This window comes from Nerophis lumbriciformis, linkage group LG09 (assembly GCF_033978685.3).
Source record: "Nerophis lumbriciformis linkage group LG09, RoL_Nlum_v2.1, whole genome shotgun sequence".
Classification (NCBI taxonomy): domain Eukaryota; kingdom Metazoa; phylum Chordata; class Actinopteri; order Syngnathiformes; family Syngnathidae; genus Nerophis; species Nerophis lumbriciformis.
The window spans coordinates 14,936,254-14,960,001 of record NC_084556.2 but is presented as its reverse complement, the minus strand read 5'-3'; the positions used below and the strand labels follow the sequence as shown (position 1 = coordinate 14,960,001).

General features: G+C 39.2%; 1 protein-coding gene across 2 annotated transcripts in view; it reads right to left on the bottom strand.

The window, feature by feature from the left end:
* stk32a (serine/threonine kinase 32A) overlaps positions 1-23,748 on the bottom strand; it is a 173,839-nt gene that overhangs the window by 147,707 nt on the left and 2,384 nt on the right. Inside the window, exons 1-2 of one of the 2 annotated variants that reach the window (XM_061962523.1) lie at positions 9,050-9,251; positions 4,634-4,965 (exon numbers count right to left, since the gene is read on the bottom strand). In XM_061962523.1, the coding sequence (XP_061818507.1) occupies positions 4,634-4,685 (52 nt within the window). In that variant the 5' untranslated portion in view covers positions 4,686-4,965; positions 9,050-9,251. Of the gene's footprint in view, positions 1-4,633; positions 4,966-9,049; positions 9,252-23,748 lie in introns of those variants that run through there. The other variant, XM_061962524.1, reaches the window with a different exon arrangement.

Genomic DNA, 23,748 nt, shown 5'->3' with positions numbered 1-23,748 from the left:
TCTCCTTCTACGTCTGTCCCAGACACCCGCATTTCAGGCTGGCCGCAATGGAAACATTCTGTGGAAACACTCCCCACCCACACTGCTTGGTGCCTCGTCTGAGCTGCTGTGACTTAGATTGCCATAGAGCAGGGGTGCTCATTACGTCAATCGCGAGCTACCGGTCGATCTCGGAGGGTGTGTCAGTCGATCACCAGCCAGGCATTAAAAAAATAGTCCTAAAAATGAGCGATCATAAATCTTCACTATGACGTCACTTTCGTCACTTGATTGACATTCACGGCACCCGAGGGTCTTCTGAGATGACGCTGGCTGCTGCCAGCTCATTAAAATTACCGACTGGAAGGCGAGAAACACTTTATTTCAACAGACTCTGGCGCCGTACCTGTCGTCAAAACTCCAAAGACCGACTGCACAGTTGCGCTAACAAAACGAGTCTCAGAAAGCTGGCGTGCACAAGCTAGCAAGCTACGGAGTTTGCCGACAATGTATTTCTTGTAAAGTGTATACAAAGGAGTACGGAAGCTGGACAAATAAGATGCCAAAAACCAACCACTTTCATGTGGTATTGGACAGAAAGGAGGACTTTTTTCTCCTCCATTCGAAAATGCGGACGTTTTTAGCACCACTGTCTGATTCCTATCAATGCAAGTCATCAGAATCAGGTAATACACCAACTTATATTCTTGTCTTCATGAAAGAAAGGAATCTATATGTGTTAAACATGCCTGTATTATCTTTAAACACCTTAACTTGTTAACAATATTAACTATATGTGTTAAACATGCCTGCATTATCTTTAAACACCTTTAACTTATTAACAATATTAACTATATGTGTTAAACATGCTTGTATTATCATTAAACACCTTTAACTTGTTAACAATATTAACTATATGTGTTAAACATGCTTGTATTATCTTTAAACACCTTTAACTTATTAATAATATTAACTATATGTATTAAACATGCTTGTATTATCATTAAACACCTTTAACTTGTTAACAATATTAATTATATGTATTAAACATGCTTGCATTATCTTTAAACACCTTTAACTTGTTAACAATACTAACTATATGTATTAAACATACTTGTATTATCATTAAACACCTTTAATTTATTAACAATATTAACTATATGTATTAAACATTCTTGTATTATCATTAAACACCTTTAATTTATTAACAATATTAACTATGTGTTAAACATGATTGCATTATCATTAAACACCTTTAATTTATTAACAATATTAACTATATGTGTTAAACATGCTTGCATTATCATTAAACACCTTTAACTTATTAACAAAAACATATATTTCATAAATAAGTAAATATAAATTATATATATGAATGAGGTAGATCCCCACGACTTGATCAATTGAAAAGTAGCTCGCCTGCAGAAAAAGTGTGAGCACCCCTGCCATAGAGACTAATTAGATTGCCTTAGTAACTAGTATGTCATGCAAAAGTGCAGATTCCAACCATTGAAATACTTTGTATAGTTCAAGACTTCCGGTAATTTGAAAACATCACTGAACATCATAATGGCAGTTACAGTTTCCATCTTATAGATCTAAAAACAATTATTTTGGAATGTCTTTAATTTGCCCAGGTCTGTTCTATGGTGTGTGTGTGTGTGAAGCATGTTTAGCTATTATTTGTCCTGCAGGGATGATACTTGTAAGAAACAGTTTATTTGTCGCCATGGAGGCGAGGACTAGAGATTTAGAAATAGCTAAATCTAGCTATTAGTTAGCTATGTTTTAAAGCACCACTTGCAAAGCAGCCTTTTAGTGTTTATAGCTCCACATACCAATTTAAAGCCAAAATACGTCCATTCTTCCTCTTCTGTCACCACAATGTTCCTGCTAGCAAGTGCTGTGTGTGTGTGTGTGTGTGTGTGTGTGTGTGTGTGTGTGTGTGTGTGTGTGTGTGTGTGTGTGTGTTGACTAACATGTATTCCAGCATTTTCACCACAGCACGCATCATGTCGATGAAAAAAAAAAGTTCGGGTATTTTTCAAAGGCAGTATAGTACCTTTTTTAATTAATTGGTACCGCGGTACTTTATTAGTACCGGTGCACTGTACAACCCTAGTAGGAACTAAACATTATTTTGCGTTTGAACACAACACAAGTTTGTTTTGCAGGTCTGATTGTTTTTCTTCTTAAAGCTGCTGCACGTATACCGAAGTCTCCCAGGTGACACTCGCCTTACACTTTGATACCTTCTGGTTGAAATCATAAGACGGGGTGTTCCAGGAAATATAAATACCAGGAAAGAAACATCGAGTTCCGTCTCTTAGCTGTGTCTATTGATGTATTAATAAGACATGCTGTGCAGTGCTGAGGCCATATGGTTTGAGAGAAAAGTGAGTCAGCTTCAGATCCAATCATCACATGTTCACCCCTAAAAGGTTCAATCCTAGGTATAAGGCATACTTGCCAACCCTCCCGGATTTTCCGGGAGACTCCCGAAATTCAGCGCCTCTCCCGAAAACCTCCCGGGACAAATTTTCTCCCAAAAATCTCCCGAAATTCAGGCGGAGCTGGAGGCCACGCCCCCTCCAGCTCCATGCGGACCTGAGTGAGGACAGCCTGTTTTCACATCCGCTTTCCCACAATATAAACAGCGTGCCTGCCCAATCACCTTATAACTGTAGAATGATCGAGGCCGAGTTCTTGGTTTCTTATGTGGGTTTATTGTTAGGCAGTTTCATTAACGTCCTCCTAGCGCGGTAACAACACACAATAACAGCAGTCACGTTTTCGTCTACCGTAAAGCAGTTCGTCTGCCGTAAACAGCAATGTTGTGACACTCTTAAACAGGACAATACTGCCATCTACTGTACATGCATATGTGACAATAACATCTAGGGCTTTTAGAGAGTGCAGTGCACAACTGTGCACACAACAAGGAGACGGAGCGGAAGAACGAGGAAGATACAGCCGTGGCGACGCCGACGACGAGTAAGATGAAGAAATACGCTTGTAAGTTCCAAGACGCAGCTGCTATTGGACCTGGATAGCCTCCGGGAAGAAGAAATGGAGTACCAAGTGCTTGGCAGTGAAGATCTTCCTCAGGAAGCAAAGATTGACCGGTTTTGGGCCATGCTCGGGAGAGATGGAAGATTCCAGACTCTAGTGCATTTGATGAAAGCACTTTTGTGCGTGCCACACAGCAATGCATCATCAGAGAGGGTGTTCAGCATGGTTAGAAAAATAGTGACAGAGAATAGAACAAGGATGGACAATTCAACCCTTAACTCAACAATGAGTAGATGAGTGTTATGTGTGTATGTGTAAATAAATGAACACTGAAATTCAAGTATTTCTTTTATTTTTACATATATATATATATATATATATATATATATATATATATATATATATATATATACACAGTATATATATGTATATATAATAAAACAAATATATATATAGCTAGAATTCACTGAAAGTCAAGTATTTCTTATATAAGTCATATATATAAGTCATATATATATATATATATATATATATATATATATATATATATATATATATATATGAAATACTTGACTTGGTGAATTCTAGCTGTAAATATACTTCTCCCCTCTTAACCACGCCCCCGCCCCAACCGCGCCCCTCGCCCCACCCCCAACCACGCCCCCCACCCCCTCACCCCCCATCTCCCGAAATCGGAGGTCTCAAGGTTGGCAAGTGTGGTATAAGGACCTTTTCTTTGTTGTTGAAAATGCTTCACCGTTAACGGAAAACACTTTTTCACTTCTGTATGGTGGAGCGATAAAAGCGTTTTGTGCAAAAGGGGAAACAACTTCAACAACGGCAAAAATCTATTTGCCTTTACTTTAGAACAGGGGTGTCAAACTCATTTTAGATCGGGGGCCACATGGAGAAAAATCTACTTCCAAGTGGGTAAACTCAGGAAATACGTCCCTTGTAAAATCACGGCACGATAACTTAAAAATAAAGACAACTTCAGAATGTTTTCTTTGTTTAAAAATAGAACAAGAACATTCTGAAAATGTACAAATCATAATGTTGTTGGGGTTTTTTTTACACTTACATGTTGGGTTAATAGTATTCTATCTTTGTTTGTCGTCATTTACACTTTCTGAATGAAATATGTGATCATGTTCATCAGTCCACTCATAGGTGTTAATTTTCAATCTATCAAGATAAAAAAGTAATATCAAAATCAAATTACGGGATGTTATTTATGTAGTTTGCTCATTTTCCTCAGCTGGTGCACTAATATCATGTGGTTTATTTTATTTTTTTACATATGTAGCATAATCTACAAAGATACAAATATTTGCTATTGTGACATCTAGTGGACACATTTAGAACAGCAGTTTCTTTCATTTAACAATTTCAGCTCATTTTTATACTTAGTAAATAGGTAAAGATTCCATCTAAATATATCGAAAATGTTGTCTGATTACAAGAACATTTGAAAGAGTATTAGCAAATTCATCCCGCGGGTCGGATCAAACCTGTTTGCGGGCCTGATCTGGCCCGCGGGTCGTACGTTTGACACCTCTGCTTTAGAATTTGTGGAACAATTTCCTACTTACTTTAGTAACAATTGAGCCTCAGAAGTAGTTGTTCTTTAAAGTCGACTCACCCTCGTCTGTGGTACCCGTGTTGGGGGACTTGCTGGACTGTCCAAGCCCCATGGCGGATGCTCCTGTCAGCCCCCGGTTCAGCTCAACTCAGCATCCGAAAGATCGCCCTCTGGGATGCACTCATACCCTGGTCAGCACTGCTCCTCGTCCTCAAACACACTTGCCAACACTACAGTCCCGCATGTTTACAGCACGCACACTTTTCAATAGATTCCTCGAATTCACTCCGCCCTGGAGTGGATGAAATTTCTGTCGGGTCTCCACTGATGTAGTGATGAGGTGGGAGGAGAGTGGGTGATGTGGTGGCGACCCTCCGGTAACTGCGTCTAACCTGTGAGGGGAGGCAGAAAAACATGACACCATCAGTGGAAGGTGGAGGAGGCGGGGCCAAGAGCGAGGGAGGCAGACAAAAACACGCACGAGGATTAAAGACAGTATGGAGATGTCAGAAATAAGGGTAGAATAGGAATCTCCTTTCAGGTGTATTTTACATTTAATACAGAGGAGCTGTTTACTGTGATGCTTCCCTATGTAACAGCGTGTATAGCAGTAGTAGTCCACTTAAAAACAGGCGTCTAGGCTTGCATGAGTGCTGCCCGCATTGGGTAGCTGCGGTTCATTGAGAAGAAACGTGAATTCTAACACTCTGAAGCACAACATGGTGGGTGGCATGCCATGCCAGCCCAAACACACCTCAAAGATGCCACACATTGTATTCAGGGGGAATTATCTATAAAGAGCCAATTTTTTCTAAACAAATAGTAAAGTAGTAATAAAGAGTAAAAGGTAAATCATAAAATGAAGGTGTAGGTAAAAACTAGACACCAAGTTTGTCATTGAAAGACAGTTGAGATCATTGTACTACAGAGCTTTTCTAATTGTGCCCGATGAAGTCTACTTAGTGACAAATGGCACAGCAAATATCACAAAAAAGGTCCACTATCAACTATTTTTTTCTTGTTCACTTGCATGCAAAATGTTGATTTATTTAGCATTTTCTTTGGCAATTTTTTTTTATATTCACACACTTTCACGATCTGTAAAGAAGGTAAATGGCAATACAATCATTGTGCTGTACTAAGGAATGTGTTTGCCAGACGGGTTTTACCAAATAGCAGCGACTTCTTTAACTATGCACTACATGCATATAATCACTATAATCAAAGGTTAAAAAAACATGAACAGCCGTTAAAAGTTATATGATGACATGTCAAGACTAGAATTGTTTTTCAGTCATGAATGTTAGAATACAATTTCCTTTTTTAAGGCAAATATGTTCCAAAACATGAACAAGAATATCCCAGCAAACACAAGACATTAAAGCAACGTTGAGAACGTGTTATTGCTTGTTGAAACAACATGCTTTTTGAGTTTCTGAGTTTTGGTTATATCTCAACCATTATTCTACAACACTAATACAGCGTTGAAACAAAATGCTCTTTGACATTTATTCTGCTCTTTGACATTTATTCAACATCTAGTTCTGACGTTGATTTGACTATGGAATTTTAGTCATTTCCCAACCAACGACGTGGATCCAACGTTAGAAACCAACGTTGTCTCAATTTACAAATACAACTATTTTGCGACTTGTTTCAAAGTCAGTTTTAAAAAGAAATGGCTAATCAACATTGTTTCAATGTCTCATGCCTGCTGGGATAGAACCCAATGCTTTTTGACATTTATTCAATATCTGGTTCTGACGTTGATTTGACTCTGGAATTTTAGTAATTTCCCAACCAAAAACGTTGATCCGTCATTAGACATCAGCGTTGTCCGAAATTCCAAATACAATTATTTTGCGACGTTGTTTCAAAGTCAGTTTTAAAGGACATGTATAATCAACATTGTTTCCATATCTCGTGCCTGCTGGGATGGAACCCAATGCTTTTTGACATGTATTCAACGTCTGGTTCTGACGTTGATTTGACTATGGAATTTTAGTCATTTCCCAACCAACAACGTCGATCCAACGTTAGACACCAACATTGTCTCAATTTACAAATACAACTATTTTGCGACTTGATTCAAAGTCAGTTTTAAAAGGAAATGGATAATCAATATTGTTTTAATGTCTCATGCTTGCTGGGATAGAACCAAACGCTTTTTGACATTTATTCAACGTCTGGTTCTGACGTTGATCTGACTCTGGAATTTTAGTAATTTCCAAACCAAAAACGTTGATCCAAATTTAGTCATCAACGTTGTCTGAAATTCCAAATACAATTATTTTGCGACGTTGTTTCAAAGTCAGTTTTAAAGGACATGTATAATCAACATTGTTTCAATATCTCGTGCCTGCTGGGATGGAACCCAATGCTTTTTGACATGTATTCAACGTCTGGTTCTGACGTTGATTTGACTCTGGAATTTTAGTAATTTTTCAACCAACAACGTCGACCCAACGTTAGACACCAACGTTGTCTCAATTTACAAATACAACTATTTTGCGACTTGATTCAAAGTCAGTTTTAAAAGGAAATGGATAATCAATATTGTTTTAATGTCTCATGTCTGCTGGGATAGAACCAAATGCTTTTTGACATTTATTCAACGTCTGGTTCTGACGTTGATTTGACTCTGGAATTTTAGTAATTTCCAAACCAAAAACGTTGATCCAAATTTAGTCATCAACGTTGTCTGAAATTCCAAATACAATTATTTTGCGACGTTGTTTCAAAGTCAGTTTTAAAGGACATGTATAATCAACATTGTTTCAATATCTCGTGCCTTCTGGGATAGAACCCAATGCTTTTTGACATTTATTCAACGTCTGGTTCTGACGTTGATTTGACTCTGGAATTTTAGTAATTTTTCAACCAACAACGTCGACCCAACGTTAGACACCAACGTTGTCTCAATTTACAAATACAACTATTTTGCGACTTGATTCAAAGTCAGTTTTAAAAGGAAATGGATAATCAATATTGTTTTAATGTCTCATGTCTGCTGGGATAGAACCCAATGCTTTTTGACATTTATTCAACGTCTGGTTCTGACGTTGATTTGACTCTGGAATTTTAGTAGTTTCCCAACCAAAAATGTTGATCCAACGTTAGACATCAACGTTGTCTGAAATTTCAAATACAATTATTTTGCAATGTTGTTTCAAAGTCAGTTTTAAAGGACATGTATAATCAACATTGTTTCAATATCTCGTGCCTGCTTGGATGGAACCCAATGCTTTTTGACATTTATTCAACATCTGGTTCTGACGTTGATTTGACTATGGAATTTTAGTGATTTCCCAACCAACAACGATCCATTGTTAGACACCAACGTTGTCTCAATTTACAAATACAATTATTTTGCGACGTTGTTTCAAAGTCAGTTTTAAAGGACATGGATAATCAACGTTGTTTCAATGTCTCATGCCTGCTGGGATAGAACCTAATTATTTGGGTGTTTTTAACAAACAAATATTGTATTTTATTTTTAATAATTTGACTATCAATAGTTCAGTTCAGTTCAGTTTCAGTTTATTTGGAACACGCATACAATACAATGTAATGCATCACACAATTCCAGTTGATTCATCACAGCACGTTCGAAGAGGAGTAAGAAGAAGCAGATCTTATTTAATCCTACCCCTTTTCATACCATAGCAACTTTATCCAATTTCCTGGTTCTCTGTAATAGAACAGTGAACAAATAAATAATATATAAATAATAAACCATAGCAAGCAAACAAATATTAAATACATAAATGATCTTTGTCTCGATAAAAAAAAGTGACTAACTTATTTGTAGACTTACATATGAATTGACATTTGGAAAATATTCCTGTTGTGAAGATAATTACAGTACTCCAAACTATGCAACTTTATTATAATTGAGCCAGATTCCATTACGCTGTCATTCTACTGTCAACTCACCCGTCAGGCGTCTTTATGACACACTTTCTTTCATCAGGGCAATACACTGCAGGAGCAGCTTTCATTAGAAGCAATTATTTTTCTATGAGGAGCTCATAATTATAGAGTTTATCCTTTGAGCAAGAACGTCAACGTCTTGTCATTTTGGTGTAAATATGGAACATACATGTGTTTATTTGGAGATGCTATCAATACACACAATTAGCCCCAAAACATTACTTAAATGAGGCATATAGACGAATATAATAGCACCATGCTGAGTATCAGGACCATTTTTGTACTGACACGTGATTTATGACTCATGAATGGGTCCTATAACCGCAGTTTTAAAGAAATAAAATACACGCCTAAACTACAGGCATGCACATGGGTGAGGATAAATGCCCCCTTTTGTCATGCCGTGTCACTCGCAGGCTGCGTGTCACATGTGAATATCCCCAAAAACTGCATCGTGGAGCTCCCTGTAGGACAACCACTGGGATGTTGATGATGATGAAAGGCGAAGCATGCACAGAATGGAAAGTGTGACCACGCACGTACCTTTCTCTGCGCACATGGAGCTTATGGGAGCATCTCCGGCTCGGCTCGCAAAGGAGAGCAACAGTGCGGCTCTTGAGGCATTACTTGTCCCCCACCTCCCCCAAACAATGGAGACGAGCAATGACCAAAAAAAAAAAAGAGGAGCGCTGCGTGTCAAAATGATGTTTCGTGGGGGGACGTCTGCTGTTCACGATGGGAAAAGAGCGACTGACCTCCACAGTGAGTGTGTGTGAGTGTGTGTGTGCGCACACGCACGCATGCTCATCGTGGAGCTGTGGGCTGCATGGGCTGGCGATCAAAGTGCAATACGTACTATTATAGCAGTTGTCAAGTAGACCTTATAAAGTTAAAGTACCACTGATAGTCACACACACACTAGGTGTGGTGAAATTACCCTCTGCATTTGACCCATCGCCTTGTTCCACCCGCTGGGAGGTGAGGGGAGCAGTGAGCAGCAGCGGTGGCCGCGCTCGGGAATCATTTTGGTGATTTAACCCCCAATTCCAAGCCTTGATGCTGAGTGCCAAGCAGGGAGGCAATGGGTCCCATTTTTATAGTCTTTGGTATGACTCGGCCGGGGTTTGAACTCATCTCAGGGCGGACACTCTAACCACAATGGGTAGACCAGCTCGTCACTGTTGTTGTCTGTTGGTGTGTTTTACATGTCCAATGTCCATTCTGTTCAATTCACTCCCTAAAACTTGGGGACTTGTCCATGTACAGCAGGGGCGTCGAACTCCTTTTAGATTGAGGGGGCCACATGGAGAGAAATCTACTCCCAAATGGGCCGGACTGGTAAAATCACGGCACGATAACTTAAAAATAAAGACAACTTTAGATTGTTTTCTTTGTTTAAAGGGGAACATTATCACAATTTCAGAAGGGTTAAAACCATTAAAAATCAGTTCCCAGTGGCTTATTTTATTTCTCAAAGTTTTTTTCAAAATTTTACCCATCACGCAATATCCCTAAAAAAAGCTTCAAAGTGCCTGATTTTAACCATCGTTATATACACCCGTCCATTTTCCTGTGACGTCACACAGTGATGCCAATACAAACAAACATGGCAGATAGAACAGCAAGATATAGCGACATTAGCTCGGATTCAGACTCGGATTTCAGCGGCTTAAGCGATTCAACAGATTACGCATGTATTGATGGTTGTAGTGTGGAGGCAGGTAGCGAAAACGAAATTGAAGAAGAAACTGAAGCTATTGAGCCATATCGGTTTGAACCGTATGCAAGCGAAACCAACGAAAACGACACGGCAGCCAGCGACACGGGAGAAAGCGAGGACGAATTCGGCGATCGCCTTCTAACCAACGATTGGTATGTGTTTGTTTGGCATTAAAGGAAACTAACAACTATGAACTAGGTTTACAGCATATGAAATACATTTGGCAACAACATGCACTTTGAGAGTGCAGACAGCCCATTTCAGGGCTGTCTGCATTTAAATGTTTTTAAGCTAAATTATATAATAATTTACGTAAAACCGCGAGTAATGAATACAGTTTTCATCAATCAATATATTCTGTAGACATACCCTCATCCGCTCTCTTTTCCTGAAAGCTGATTTGTCCAGTTTTGGAGTTGATGTCAGCATCTGCTTTGAGTGTCGTAGGATATCCACACATTCTTGCCATCTCTGTCGTAGCATAGCTTTCGTCGGTAAAGTATGCGCAACAAACGACTGACCATTTCGTCGGCTTTCCCCACAGCCTCGTATTTTGAACACATTTCGTCCAATTTCTTGCCACTTTCGCATCTTTGGGCCACTGGTGCAACTTGAATCCGTCCCTGTTCGTGTTGTTAAACCCTCCGACAACACACCGACGAAAGTGAGAAAATGGCAGATTGCTTCCCGATGTGACGTCACGTTGTGATGTCATCGCTCCGAGAGCGAATAATAGAAAGGCGTTTAATTCGCCAAAATTCACCCATTTAGAGTTCGGAAATCGGTTAAAAAAATATATGGTCTTTTTTCTGCAACGTCAAGGTATATATTGACGCTTGCATAGGTCTGGTGATAATGTTCCCCTTTAAAAATAGAAGTAGCACATCCTGAAAATGTACAAATCATAATGTTGTTGTTGTTTTTTACACTTACATGTTGCATTTAATAGTATTCTATTTATATTTTCTGAATAAATTATGTGATGAATGTTCATCAATCAACTCATTGGTGTTAATTCCCAATCTATCAAGATAAAAAAAGTATATCAAAATCAAATTACAGGATGTTATGTATATAGTTTGATAATTTTCCTCGACTGAGATGTGTAGCATCATCTACAAAGATACAAAGAATTGCTATTGCGACATCCAGTGGACACATTTAGAACAGCTGTTTCTTTCATTCAAAAATTTGAGGTTAATTTTTATACTTGGCAAACTCATCCCGCAGGCCAGATAAAACTGATGTTGAAGAAGTTAATTTAGCCAACTGGCGTGTATTTATAAATGGTTGATTTATACAGGCTAGTTTTGTACCTTACAAGTTTCGGCTACCTTGCTTCTGCAGCTTTCATCAGAGGTGTCGCCCCCGGCCGTTTGGTAGACATCCAGACGACAGGGGGCGCCATCCCACCACTTCAGGCGGGGTGGAAAAATCCATTCAACACGTCACAGACGATGTCACCTTAACATCACGTGACACCTCTGATGAAGGCTGCAGAAGCAAGGTAGCTGAAACTTGTCAGGTACAAAACTTTACCTTACTAGCCTATATAAATCAACCACGGATAAAACAGTACGTTTGACACCCTTGATGTACAGACACATTTTCATTTGACTCCAAACATGACCCCAGCTTCATCTAAATTCTATCTTGGATGACAAAAAAGGAACTTTAACAGTTTTCATATGCACTATTTCTAACCAAAACATTTCACCCAAAATATAATTGACTCAAGTGTTTTTGTTGTTATTGAGTAAAGTTGCAAATTAACACACCACTGAAATAAAGTTGCATACAAAGTCAACCACAGTTTGTGTTTCAGACTGTTACTGACTATACCAGGGGTGTCAAACGTACGGCCCGAACAGGTTTTATCCGGCCCGCGTGACACGTTTGGCAAGTATTGAAATGAGCTACTTTTTTTTTTAACGAAATAAACTGCTGTTCTAAATGTGTCCACTGGATGTCACAATAGCAATTCTGTTAGGCAAGCAAACAGTTTATACCGGGGCCAAGCAAGAGGTATACAGTAAAGAGTGACTGTGGCTCCTCCTCCTCGACCCACATGAAACTTAAAACCTGACGTTTTATGTCTTCTGCTTCGAACACATCGTCATTTGACACCCTCGTTGCCCCAAAATGCCTCAATCAAACACGAGAAAAGTGAACTTAACCCTTTTGAACAGTTGTTACCTCCGTTTCTTACGGTTTGTTGAGTTAGCACTGGATTGATACGTGGACATGACAAAGGAGGTATTTGATACCTAGAAGAGTTTACAAGTTGTGTTTTTTGTTCAATCCCAGAAAGACAGACTTAAAGTTTATTCCTGGCTTTGTAGATACACTGAGACGAAGTCTAAGCTCATTGTCTTTTTGAAGCGGCACCAATTTCCTCAGAATTTTCCCCAAATTTGAAGTGTTGTTGACGTTTTGTCCAGAGGATAATCTGTGATTTGTACGTTTTCAGAATGTGCTTGTTCTATTTTTAGCCAAAGTAAAACAAAGAAAACAACCTGAAGTTGTCTTTATTTTGAAGTTATCATGCCATGATTTGACCATTCCAGCCCACTTGGGAATAGATTTTCCTCCATGCGGCCCCTGAGCTAAAATGGCTTTGACACCCCTGGACTATACACTGAAAACTTGACTAAGTGCTGTAAGTATTGTACTTAATACACACCAGCTCAACCTTGCATCTTAGTTGTAATTTTAATGACCAAATTTGGAGGTGCTGAAATCGCCATTTAAAATGGCAAATGCCAATCCGTAGCGTATATACGACATAGCCAATAAGCATAGATCTAGCGCATTTTGTAAAGTGAAGCCTGAATGTACGTTCGAGCGTTTTCTATCAGGCGTGCTTGTTTTGTTGGCATGGGAACATGCAACGTTACATAGAGGCGGTTCAGCTGAGTCCGCTCCGAGTGCTGCTTGGGTGATTGTTTCCTCGCCAAGAATTTGAGCAACCGGACGTGACATCACTTGCAACAGTTATCGAAACATGGCACTGTTTGATTTTATGTGAAGTGATACCCAGTAGTACCGACACAGAATTTGGTGAGTGCCTATTAAAGTATCGAATTCTGTACCCATCCCTACTCCTACAGTATAAATCCAAGTCAAAAATCAAGGATAATATGGCGCTGTCCTCCGTAGTTTTGTGAAGAGCCTGGTCTTGCATTGTTACCTTGATGCCAAATATGGAATTTGCACGCGCTAAGAGAACTGCAAGTGCTGCTTGTGGTCTGCCACTTTAAACGGTGTCCGGTGCACTTAAAATGTCTCGAGGTCGCTAGGCTTCACATAAAACTGCAGTCACGACTGTGACGTGTTGTGCTGTAAACCTCATCATCATCATTTCACGTGACTAAAGTTGTTTAAGCACACAGCCGTTGACTCTGCAGAAATGCAGCCAACAAGTGTATCAATGAATATCGATGAAAAAAAACCTGTTACATTTCCATAGAAAAAACTGTTTGTTGCTCCACGGTTCAAATTTAAAGATTTTTGCTTCAATGATCGTTATCGTCTTAAAAAATTAGCATCATAACTCTTCCTCTGTTTGCTAAATCGCCAAGACGCTTTTTATCCAAAGGGGGTCTCTTTTGTGCTGCGGCTGCTTTTCTGCAGGTCACTGGTGTGAGTGACAGGAAGAAAAGTTATGAATTGCTAGGGGAGAAGCTGTTTGACTTTCGCTGTATAAATATCCAGAGTCTGCTTTTTCCCCAGAGTTTTCCAGGCTCTGTCACAACCCTGGTACTACCAGCAAAGACAGAAAAAATTGCTTGGCTGTGTTCGTACCCCCATTGTGTGACAAATATAAAATGATATCCAGTAGAAAGGGGATTCATATGGCCCCATTCCTTGCGGTTTAGTTGACATATGAAACGTGACCAATTGGAAATGTTGAATTTCTTAAAATATTGAGGTAATTCCAAATTTGACCCCAGTGTCAGTTGCTATGTAGAGCGACACTTTCCATCATTTTCAGCAGACTGCATCTCTAAGTGACTAATCCTCCCACCTCCCTCTCACACAAGATCCACCCAGGAATGGGGCCAGGTGAATATCTTCTCTACTGTATATATTAGAAATTTGACCCCAGTGTCAGTTGCTATGTAGAGTGGCGCTTTCCATCATTTTCAGCAGACTGCATCGCTAAGTGACTAATCCTCCCACCTTCCTCTCACACGAGATCCACCCAGGAATGGGGCCATATGAATATCTTCTTTACTGTATATATTCGAAATTTGACCCTAGTGTCAGTTGCTATGTAGAGTGGCGCTTTCCATCATTTTCAGCCGACTGCATTGCTAAGTGACTAATCCCCCCACCTTCCTCTTACACAAGATCCACCAAGGAATGGGGCCATGTGAATATCTTCTCTACTGTATATATTAGAAATTTGACCCCAGTGTCAGTTGCTATGTAGAGTGGCACTTTCCATCATTTTCAGCCAACTGCATTGCTAAGTGACTAATCCCCCACACCTTCCTCTGACACGAGATCCACCCAGGAATGGGGCTGTATGAATATCTTCTCTAAAGTTAAAGTTAAAGTTAAAGTACCAATGATTGTCACACACACACACTAGGTGTGGCGAGATTATTCTCTGCTTGATCACCCCCTGGGAGGTGAGGGGAGCAGTGGGCAGCAGCGGTGGCCGCGCCCGGGAATTCTACTGTATATATTAGAAATTTGACCCCAGTGTCAGTTGCTATGTAGAGTGGCACTTTCCATAATTTTCAGCCGACTGCATTGCTAAGTGACTAATCCCCCCCACCTTCCTCTGACACGAGATCCACCCAGGAATGGGGCCATATGAATATCTTCTCTACTGTATATATTAGAAATGTGACCCAAGTGTCAGTTGCTATGTAGAGTGGCACTTTCCATCATTTTTAGCCGACTGCATTGCTAAGTGACTAATCCCCCCCCACCTTTCTCTCACACAAGATCCACCCAGGAATGGGGCCATATGAATATCTTCTCTACTGCATATATTAGAAATTTGACCCCAATGTCAGTTGCTATACAGAGTGGCGCTTTCCATAATTTTCAGCATACTGCATCGCTAAGTGACTAAATCCCCCACCTTCCTCTCACACGAGATCCACCCAGGAATGGGGCCATATGAATATCTTCTCTACTGTATATATTAGAAAAATATTTGTACAAATATATACCTGCTCTCTAACGAGCACCTTATGGTTACCTGGTATTTTCTTTTTATATAGAAACCAGTGCGGGATATTGCCACAGTTGTGTACTTTTACCTGTTACCTTCTCCGAATTTACTTCAGGAAAAGAAAAATTGATGGATCAAATTTTTCTGTGTCCGTGCTTTTTATACAGAAAATCCGCAAGCGAAAAAGCCAGGAGACCCCAGCTCTGTACAGCATGTACTTTCTTAGTTTGTTAATGAAGTATTGATAGAAGCAAGCATGTCGTTCTTCTGTTCTTAGTAGGATCCAACATTGGGTCCCTTACTGCTGCATTGGCATTTTCTGCCCACTGAGCAGATCTCTTGACTCCAGTATTTCATTATACGCATCATTTATGTGGCGCACTAACCACCGTGAATTATAAATAGTGGCACCCGTGTCTGCCGTCCAAGGCCGACTACAGAAGAGAGTGAGTGTCCGGACCGTGGGTTGACAAATATGCTTACTGTGCACACTTATTTCATCCTCTGAGTCCTTCCAAAGCCATTCAATGAGAGACGCTTATCTACTCGTGGACTATCCGCCCTCCCACACAAAGTGAGTGGAGTGACGAGCATCCCGAAAGAATGATTAAAAAAAAAACAGGCCAGCCTCACTGCGGTCATTTAGCTGCATCCAATATGTCCGATGCTCTTTTTGAGAAGACGTGGCCAAGGTCATGGGGTGTACCGCACCTGAACTAGAAACTAAGCATGTTGCTCCTGTGTAGTCAAGCAAAAGGGGACATTCAGTCAGTTTTCATTGAGTTAGGAGGGCTTTTCTGCAACACAGCAGCATGCGTGGAATGTCTTACGTTTGGAAATGGCTCCATCTAGTTACAGGGAACGGCTACAGCATGAACCCACATAAGCATCGATTGGTTTTGAGTTATTTTACATTTTCCTGTAAATGTTACTTTAGTAATCCATATCCTATTAAGCACACTAACAGTTAAACACAAATCCTGTTGACATACCACCAAACTACTGCACACTATAATAAACAGTCAGCTGTAATATTTATAAACACACTGGATCACCGGTTTTCAACTTGAGTGTTGGGCAGTTTTTCAACAGAGTATACTGAAAAAGTTTTGCACCAATAAATCAGAATATGTTGTCCTCTAATAAGATGATTATTTTATTTTTGGGTCCAGGAACAATGTTTTCTAAGTGAACTAGCACTGGACAATACACATACATCCATTTAATTTAAGGGTAGGGCTGGACGATGATGGTCAAAAAATGATAATCACGATTATTTTGAGTGACATCGAAATCACGATTAATGACAGGATTATTCATATTCATTTATTTGAAAAAATGTGTATTTATTGTACCACCAAAATGCAACTTTATATTTAAAAAAAAAAAATCCTAAAATAAATTAATAAGGAATAAACAGAAAGCATAATAATAATGTAAACAACAATAAATTAAAATACCAATAGCAATATGAAAAAAACAATTGAATTAAGGTTTTCTGTTTAAATGTTTTAAATATTTTGTTTTTTACCTTTTACGCATATTTGTATGCGTTTTTTTTGTGTCATAAAAACAGTTTTATAATGTTTTGTTAAATGCAGAAATACTCAGTTATTGGTGCAACACATCTGAACAAATATGACCAGTATAAATCAAAGCATTATAATTTTGTAAATGTATCAATAAATGCTTTAAATATATGTACTTTTTTTCTTTACTTTTAATTTGTAAGACCGGATGTTGCGCCTAACGCTGTGAGCATGACAAGTGTGGGGACGACTTAAGAGGGTTTAAAAATAAAATAAATGAGACGAACTCAGGTTGCGACTGCTTCCTGTTTGTACATTGAGCTTACCGGTACATCGATGATGTCGTTAACAACAACACAAACAGATGAAATGTGTTGTGGGTGTATGGATTGTTCTTGCTAGCTTTAGCTTCATAGTTTCAACAACGTCGGTGTTTCAAGTGGCCATCTGGACATTGGTTAGTGCAGAGTGGAGTGGTTGAGTGTTTCGGGGATGAATGAGCGGTCCCAGACACATTATGTTCTCAAACATTTCACTCACATTTATGTAAATTTCCGTGTTTTTCTAAGTTTAACTACAAATTCTGTTTTATTGACCAATTTTGTGATTTTGTCCGTGGTTATATTAGTACGGAAATCATATGGCGTTACATTTTTGTTTGAGTTTAGTGATAATTGATTAGGCATACCAGCGCTTTGTCAAATAAAAAATAGCAACCATAGTGAGATCCAAAACTTCTAGAGGACGGGGTCTTTTTTGACTCATTCACTTGCTCATAAGTTTCACAAGCTCAGGAAACTGCATGCACGTTTCAAGGCCCTTTATCATGTTTTTACGATTATAAAATGTTTGTGATCGTAAGATGGCACAATCGCAATCGAGCTAAAATTAAAATTTGATTTAATGTCCAGCTCTATATAAGGGTGTCCAAAGTCAGGCCCAGGTGTCAATAAAGGCCCATAGTTTGTTGTTTTTTGGCACATGACCTATGCAAAACCACATTTTCTTACTTGTTGGAGGTACCTGTTTTTGTGTATTTGGGATCCCATTAAGTTTGAAATTAAACTATAGAGGCACGGTGGAGATATTTATAAAACAATCTTTTCTTTTTCCAAATTTGCTCCACACGAGCTGTTTGGAATTTGATGTGTTTGCCTTAGTTACGTGAGCGGATAGCTCCATACAGTAAAGTTTACCCAAAGAGCGACTTTACTATTTTTATCCAGTTGTAGTCAATAAGTTCCTTCTTTTTCTCTAGCCACTTGCTGTGGGGCAGACTGGCTTGTACATGCACATGCATGCTATGTTTCACAGTGTTACGCTTGGGTCGCATGTTTATGCGCTGGTCGTTTCCCCGAGATGCAGACGGACCTCGGAAGCAGCGTGCAGGTAGAACAATTACTTATTTTCCATAAATCAGGCAGGAATACAAAACAGAACAAGCGTGCCACTATCACGGGAAGCTATGGTAAGCTAAAGGAAAAGCTTAGTATAGAACAAGTAAGAAATAATCACCAATGTACTTGTCGCATGAAGCAAACAAAACAGCCAGACCGAGTGTGGCGAAAGGCAGGAATAAATAGCTTTATGATTAGTGCCCGGGAGCAGGTGAGCGACCCGAACACTAATCAGGTGAACATAATCAGCACCCATGGCAACCAAAAAACACAAACCCAGGGGGGCTGAAACAGAACTAAGGGAGTCTTAAACTAAAACAAAACATGATCTGGGCAACAAATCACACACTGTTGCCATTTCTAGTACAATATTCAGAAAGCGGCTGTAAAACATAATCTATGCAACATTTTCACCAAGGCTCCCCTCACCTCCCAGGGGGTGATCAAGGGTGATGGGTCTAATGCAGAGAATAATTTTGCCACACCTAGTGTGTGTGTGACAATCATTGGTACTTTAACTTTAACATAATTTTGTACCTGCTGGATGACTTAAGAGGCTGAATAAAATTAATTAAATTGATGTGCTCTGGTGTCTACTGGCATTTTTTTTTTAAATGACATTTGTTTCTTTATATGTATGCAAATAAAAGTTGTTGCAATATGCATTTTCTTGCATCTGGTAAAAGCTTGCTGTTAGTGCCAACATCTTCAATGAAAAAAAGTGGGTTCTATTGTAGATGCACTGCTGAACTGCTTCTAAAATGCCCAGAAAAAAATATATATCGGTATATTTCGCTGCATGTTTCAAAACATAATGAAATGCCACAGGTAGGAGCATGATAACAAAATGTGCCTCCATGGTGAAAGCGCAAAAACCTAATTTAAATAAAGGCGGTCTGCATTTGTTATCAATTATACACATAAAGTCGATCACACGCAGCACGCCCGCAAATAGCAATTTTATAGTTTGCAAGCGCGTGGATCTTAGTAGATCAGACTTATAGCATCCATCTGTTGAATAAATCATTTTGCCTCATAGCTGCCTTTATTGAGGTGTGAACCAGTTGAGACAAAAGCCGACTACAACACACCTGCCCCCGCTGTGGGGCGACCACAAAAATGTATGTGTTGTTGAAAGCTTTCTCAAGGATCAAACAATGTTATGTTCAACTAATATGTGCAACGGAATTTAAAACACACTCAATACATGGCACCTGTGAAAACATGCAGGGAATCTCTCATTGGTTCCTTAACATTCCAGTTTTTACAAACAAAAATAATTTAGGAAGTGGACAATACTTACAACAAGAAACTCTCAAAGTGCAGATATTGTTTAGAGACTCGTAAAACAAGGTTTTAGTTGCAGATTACGACAAATCATGGCTCTGTGGACGTTTGATGCTCCTTACCTGGTGAAGGTGGATTTCCTCAATATATACTTGCATGACCTGTCGAGCCAGACTAGTCTGTGCGGTCTAGGATCCAATAACACTGCAGTTGCATTGCAACTCTTGGGAGGGCATTATGATGGCATTTCTCTGTTGTGTTGTACTGCATTTCAGTAGGGTGTTCAGTCAACCGCAGAGAGTAACAGAGATTTATTACGGATATTTGGGTGAAAGCTTTTATCAACAAATGTTTTTTTGTTTTTTTTACAGTTTTACATCTCATAGTTTTGAATTTTCTCTCTTCCTGCTGTATGGAACCCATCCATCCATTTTCTACCGCTTGTCCCATTTTGGGGTTGCGGGGGGTGCTGGAGCCTATCTCAGTTGCATTTGGGCGAAAGGCGGGGAACATTTTACAAAATGTAAGTCTTGTGCATTAAAAGTGTAGCCAAACAGCTAAATTTTTGTTTCATCTGACATCACATGGACAAAGATAAAAACCTTCTGGAGGAAAGTTCTGTGGTCAGATGAAACACAAATTGAGCTGTTTGGCCACAATACCCAGCAATATGTTTGGAGGAGAAAAGGTGAGGCCTTTAATCCCAGGAACACCATTCCTACCGTCAAGCATGGTGGTGGTAGTATTATGCTCTGGGCCTGTTTAGCTGCCAATGGAACTGGTGCTTTACAGAGAGTAAATGGGACAATGAAAAAGGAGGATTACTTCCAAATTCTTCAGAACAACCTAAAATCATCAGCCCGAAGGTTGGGTCTGGGGCGCAGTTGGGTGTTCCAACAGGACAATGACCCCAAACACAGGTCAAAAGTGGTAAAGGAATGGCTAAATCAGGCTAGAATTAAGTTTTTAGAATGACCTTCTCAAAGTCCTGACTTAAACGTGTGGACAATGCTGAAGAAAGAAGTCCATGTCAGAAAACTAACAAATTTAGCTTAATTGCACCTATTTTGTCAAGAGCAGTGTTCAAACAATCAACCAGAAGCTTGTGGATGGCTACCAAAAGCGCCTTATTGCAGTGAAACTTGCCAAGGGACATGTAACCAAATATTAACAAGTAGAACTCAGGCTGTTCAGATAAAAGGTTCCTCCTCGGACGTACTGCAAGTGAAAAAGGGTGTCCCTCAAGGTTCTGTGTTGGGCCCCTTATTATTCACTAATTACATAAATAATCTTGGACAGAATATTTCAAACTCAACTTTCCATTTCTATGCTGATGATACTGTCATATACTGCACAGCACCCACTCTTGCTGAGGCTTTTAAATATCTACAACATGCATTGGACAAAGTACAAGAACAACTTTGCTATCTTCAACTGGTTTTAAATGCAGAGAAAACAAAGTGTATGCTCTTTACCACATCAAAAACTGTAAGATCATCACTGTGTGAGAACATTTTAACAAGAAATGGGCAACAAATTATGTTAGTCTCTGCTTTTAAATATTTAGGATTTTTAATTGATGACCACTTGAGTTTTAAGGAGCACATTCAGTATGTTGTAAAAAAACTGAAACTTTTACTGGGATTTTATTATAGAAACAAGTCTTGCTTTTCTTTTACTGTGAAACAGAAATTGGTGGAAACAACCTTTTTAACTGTTATTAACTATGGAGATGTGTTGTACATGAATGCTACTGCTGGTTGTCTCCACAAGCTGCATAGTGTGTACCACGGGGCACTGAGATTCATCACCAACTGCGCTCCCCTTACTCACCATTGTGTGTTATACTCAATGGTTAACTGGACATCTTTATGTGCTCGACGCCTCAATCATTGGTATGTTTTCATCTACAAAACCATTCTGGGTATCACTCCATCTTATCTGTCTTGTCTTTTAACAAAGAAACAAGGAAGTCACAATCTTCGTTCAATGAATGTTCTGCAATTTGTCGTCCCCAAAGTAAGAACTGAACTGGGCAAGAAAGCATTTAGGTTTTCAACACCGAAGGCTTAGAATAACCTACAATCGAACATTAAACTTCAAACCCTAGTTACGTTGAATGAGTTTAAAGCTTCTGTGATAGGATTACAGTCTACCTTGTCTGTATGCACATGTGTCATGTGAGCAAGTTTTAATGTTGTAAATGTGATGTTTTATGTATTTGTTTACTGTTTTTAATGTAACCTTGCTGCTGCCCTCTTGGCCAGGTCTCCCTTGGAAAAGAGATCTTTGATCTCAATGGGATTTTACCTGGTTAAATAAAGGCTAATAAATAAATTAACATTGCTGTATGTATACTTTTGACCCAGCAGATTTGGTCACATTTTCAGTAGACCCATAATAAATTCATAAAATAACCAAACATCATTAATGTTTTTGTGCTCCAATCACTCTATCACAAAAAAATAAAGAGTTGTAGAAATTATTGGAAACTCAAAACAGCCATGACATTACGTTCTTTACAAGTGTATGTAAACTTTTGACCACGACTATATATTATTAGTTGATTATGTTTTTTTTGTTTTGTTTTACTTTTGTGGCTGTGTGTAGAAGTGGCACTGCTGGAGTGGCAGCTGGTTGCATCAGCTCTGCTCTTTTAATGTCTTTAATGTCCTTTGTGTTCTTTACTGTTTCCCTCTTACACACATGTTTTTGTGTGCTATGGCTATGAGGTTTTTCTTCTTCCTTGGCCTCAGTCTGGACCCCCTCTCCAGGTGCCCAGGCTTACACTGAATTGTATTTTTTTTTTTTTTCACCACACCTAGTGTGTGTGTGACTATCAGTGGTACTTTAACTTTAACTTTACCCACCTTCTCCCAGTGTCACTCACACAGGTTTAAAGATGTAGAATAATGGGTTTCACTATGTAAATCGTTTTAAGTCTCTATAGACAAGCGCTATGTACATATAAGATAGAGAAGAGTGTCAAATGATACCCCGCCTTCCACCCTAGTGCAGCTGGGATAGGCTTCAACAATGTATGTATATATCTATATATATATATATATATATATATATATATATATATATATATATACACACACACACACACACTTTTTATAAAACACACAAAGTCTGGCGCTCTTTATTCGCTTGTATTAATTTTATGCTAACAACGGCCCGTTAAACATCAAGTATATCCAAACATTTAATAAAGTCAAATACAAATAAGGGAACAAGAGAAGTTCTCTTTTGTAAAGTAAATGTACAGCAGATATGGGCATCCACATCAAGAATATGATTTGCCTCAACGGCTGGACTGGACAGGTAAAAAAACTAATAAAAACATTTTTGAAATATACTATCAGTATTTGTTTTTAACTTCCCGTTCCGTGGTACAGATAGTGGATGCCGGTTTCGGCCCGCGGGCCGTCTTTTGGGGTATAGGACTTTATAATGTGATGTCTTCTGTGAATCTTGAATTACTAGATTTTCCAAATAGCGATAAGCGAAGCCGACGGCGTTTCTGGGTGTTGTTGATAAACGGTTTTCGCCTTGCATAGGAGTTTTAACTTGCACTTACAGATGTAGCGACCAACTGTAGTTACTGACAGTGGGTTTCTGAAGTGTTCCTGATGTGATATCCTTTACACACTGATGTTGCTTGTTGATGCAGTACAGCCTGAGGGATCGAAGGTCACGGGCTTAGCTGCTTACGTGCAGTGATTTCTCCAGATTCTCTGAACCCTTTGATGATATTACGGACCGTAGATGGTGAAATCCCTAAATTCCTTGCAATAGCTGGTTGAGAAAGGTTTTTCTTAAGCTGTTCAACAATTTGCTCACGCATTTGTTGACAAAGTGGTGACCCTCGTCTCATCCTTGTTTGTGAATGACTGAGCATTTCATGGAACTACTTTTATACCCAATCATGGCACCCACCTGTTCCCAATGTGCCTGTTCACTTGTGGGATGTTCCAAATAAGTGTTTGATGAGCATTCCTCAAATTTATCAGTATATATTGCCACCTTTCCCAACTTCTTTGTCACGTGTTGCTGGCATCAAATTCTAAAGTTAATGATTATTTGCAAAAAAAAAAAGTTTATCAGTTTGAACA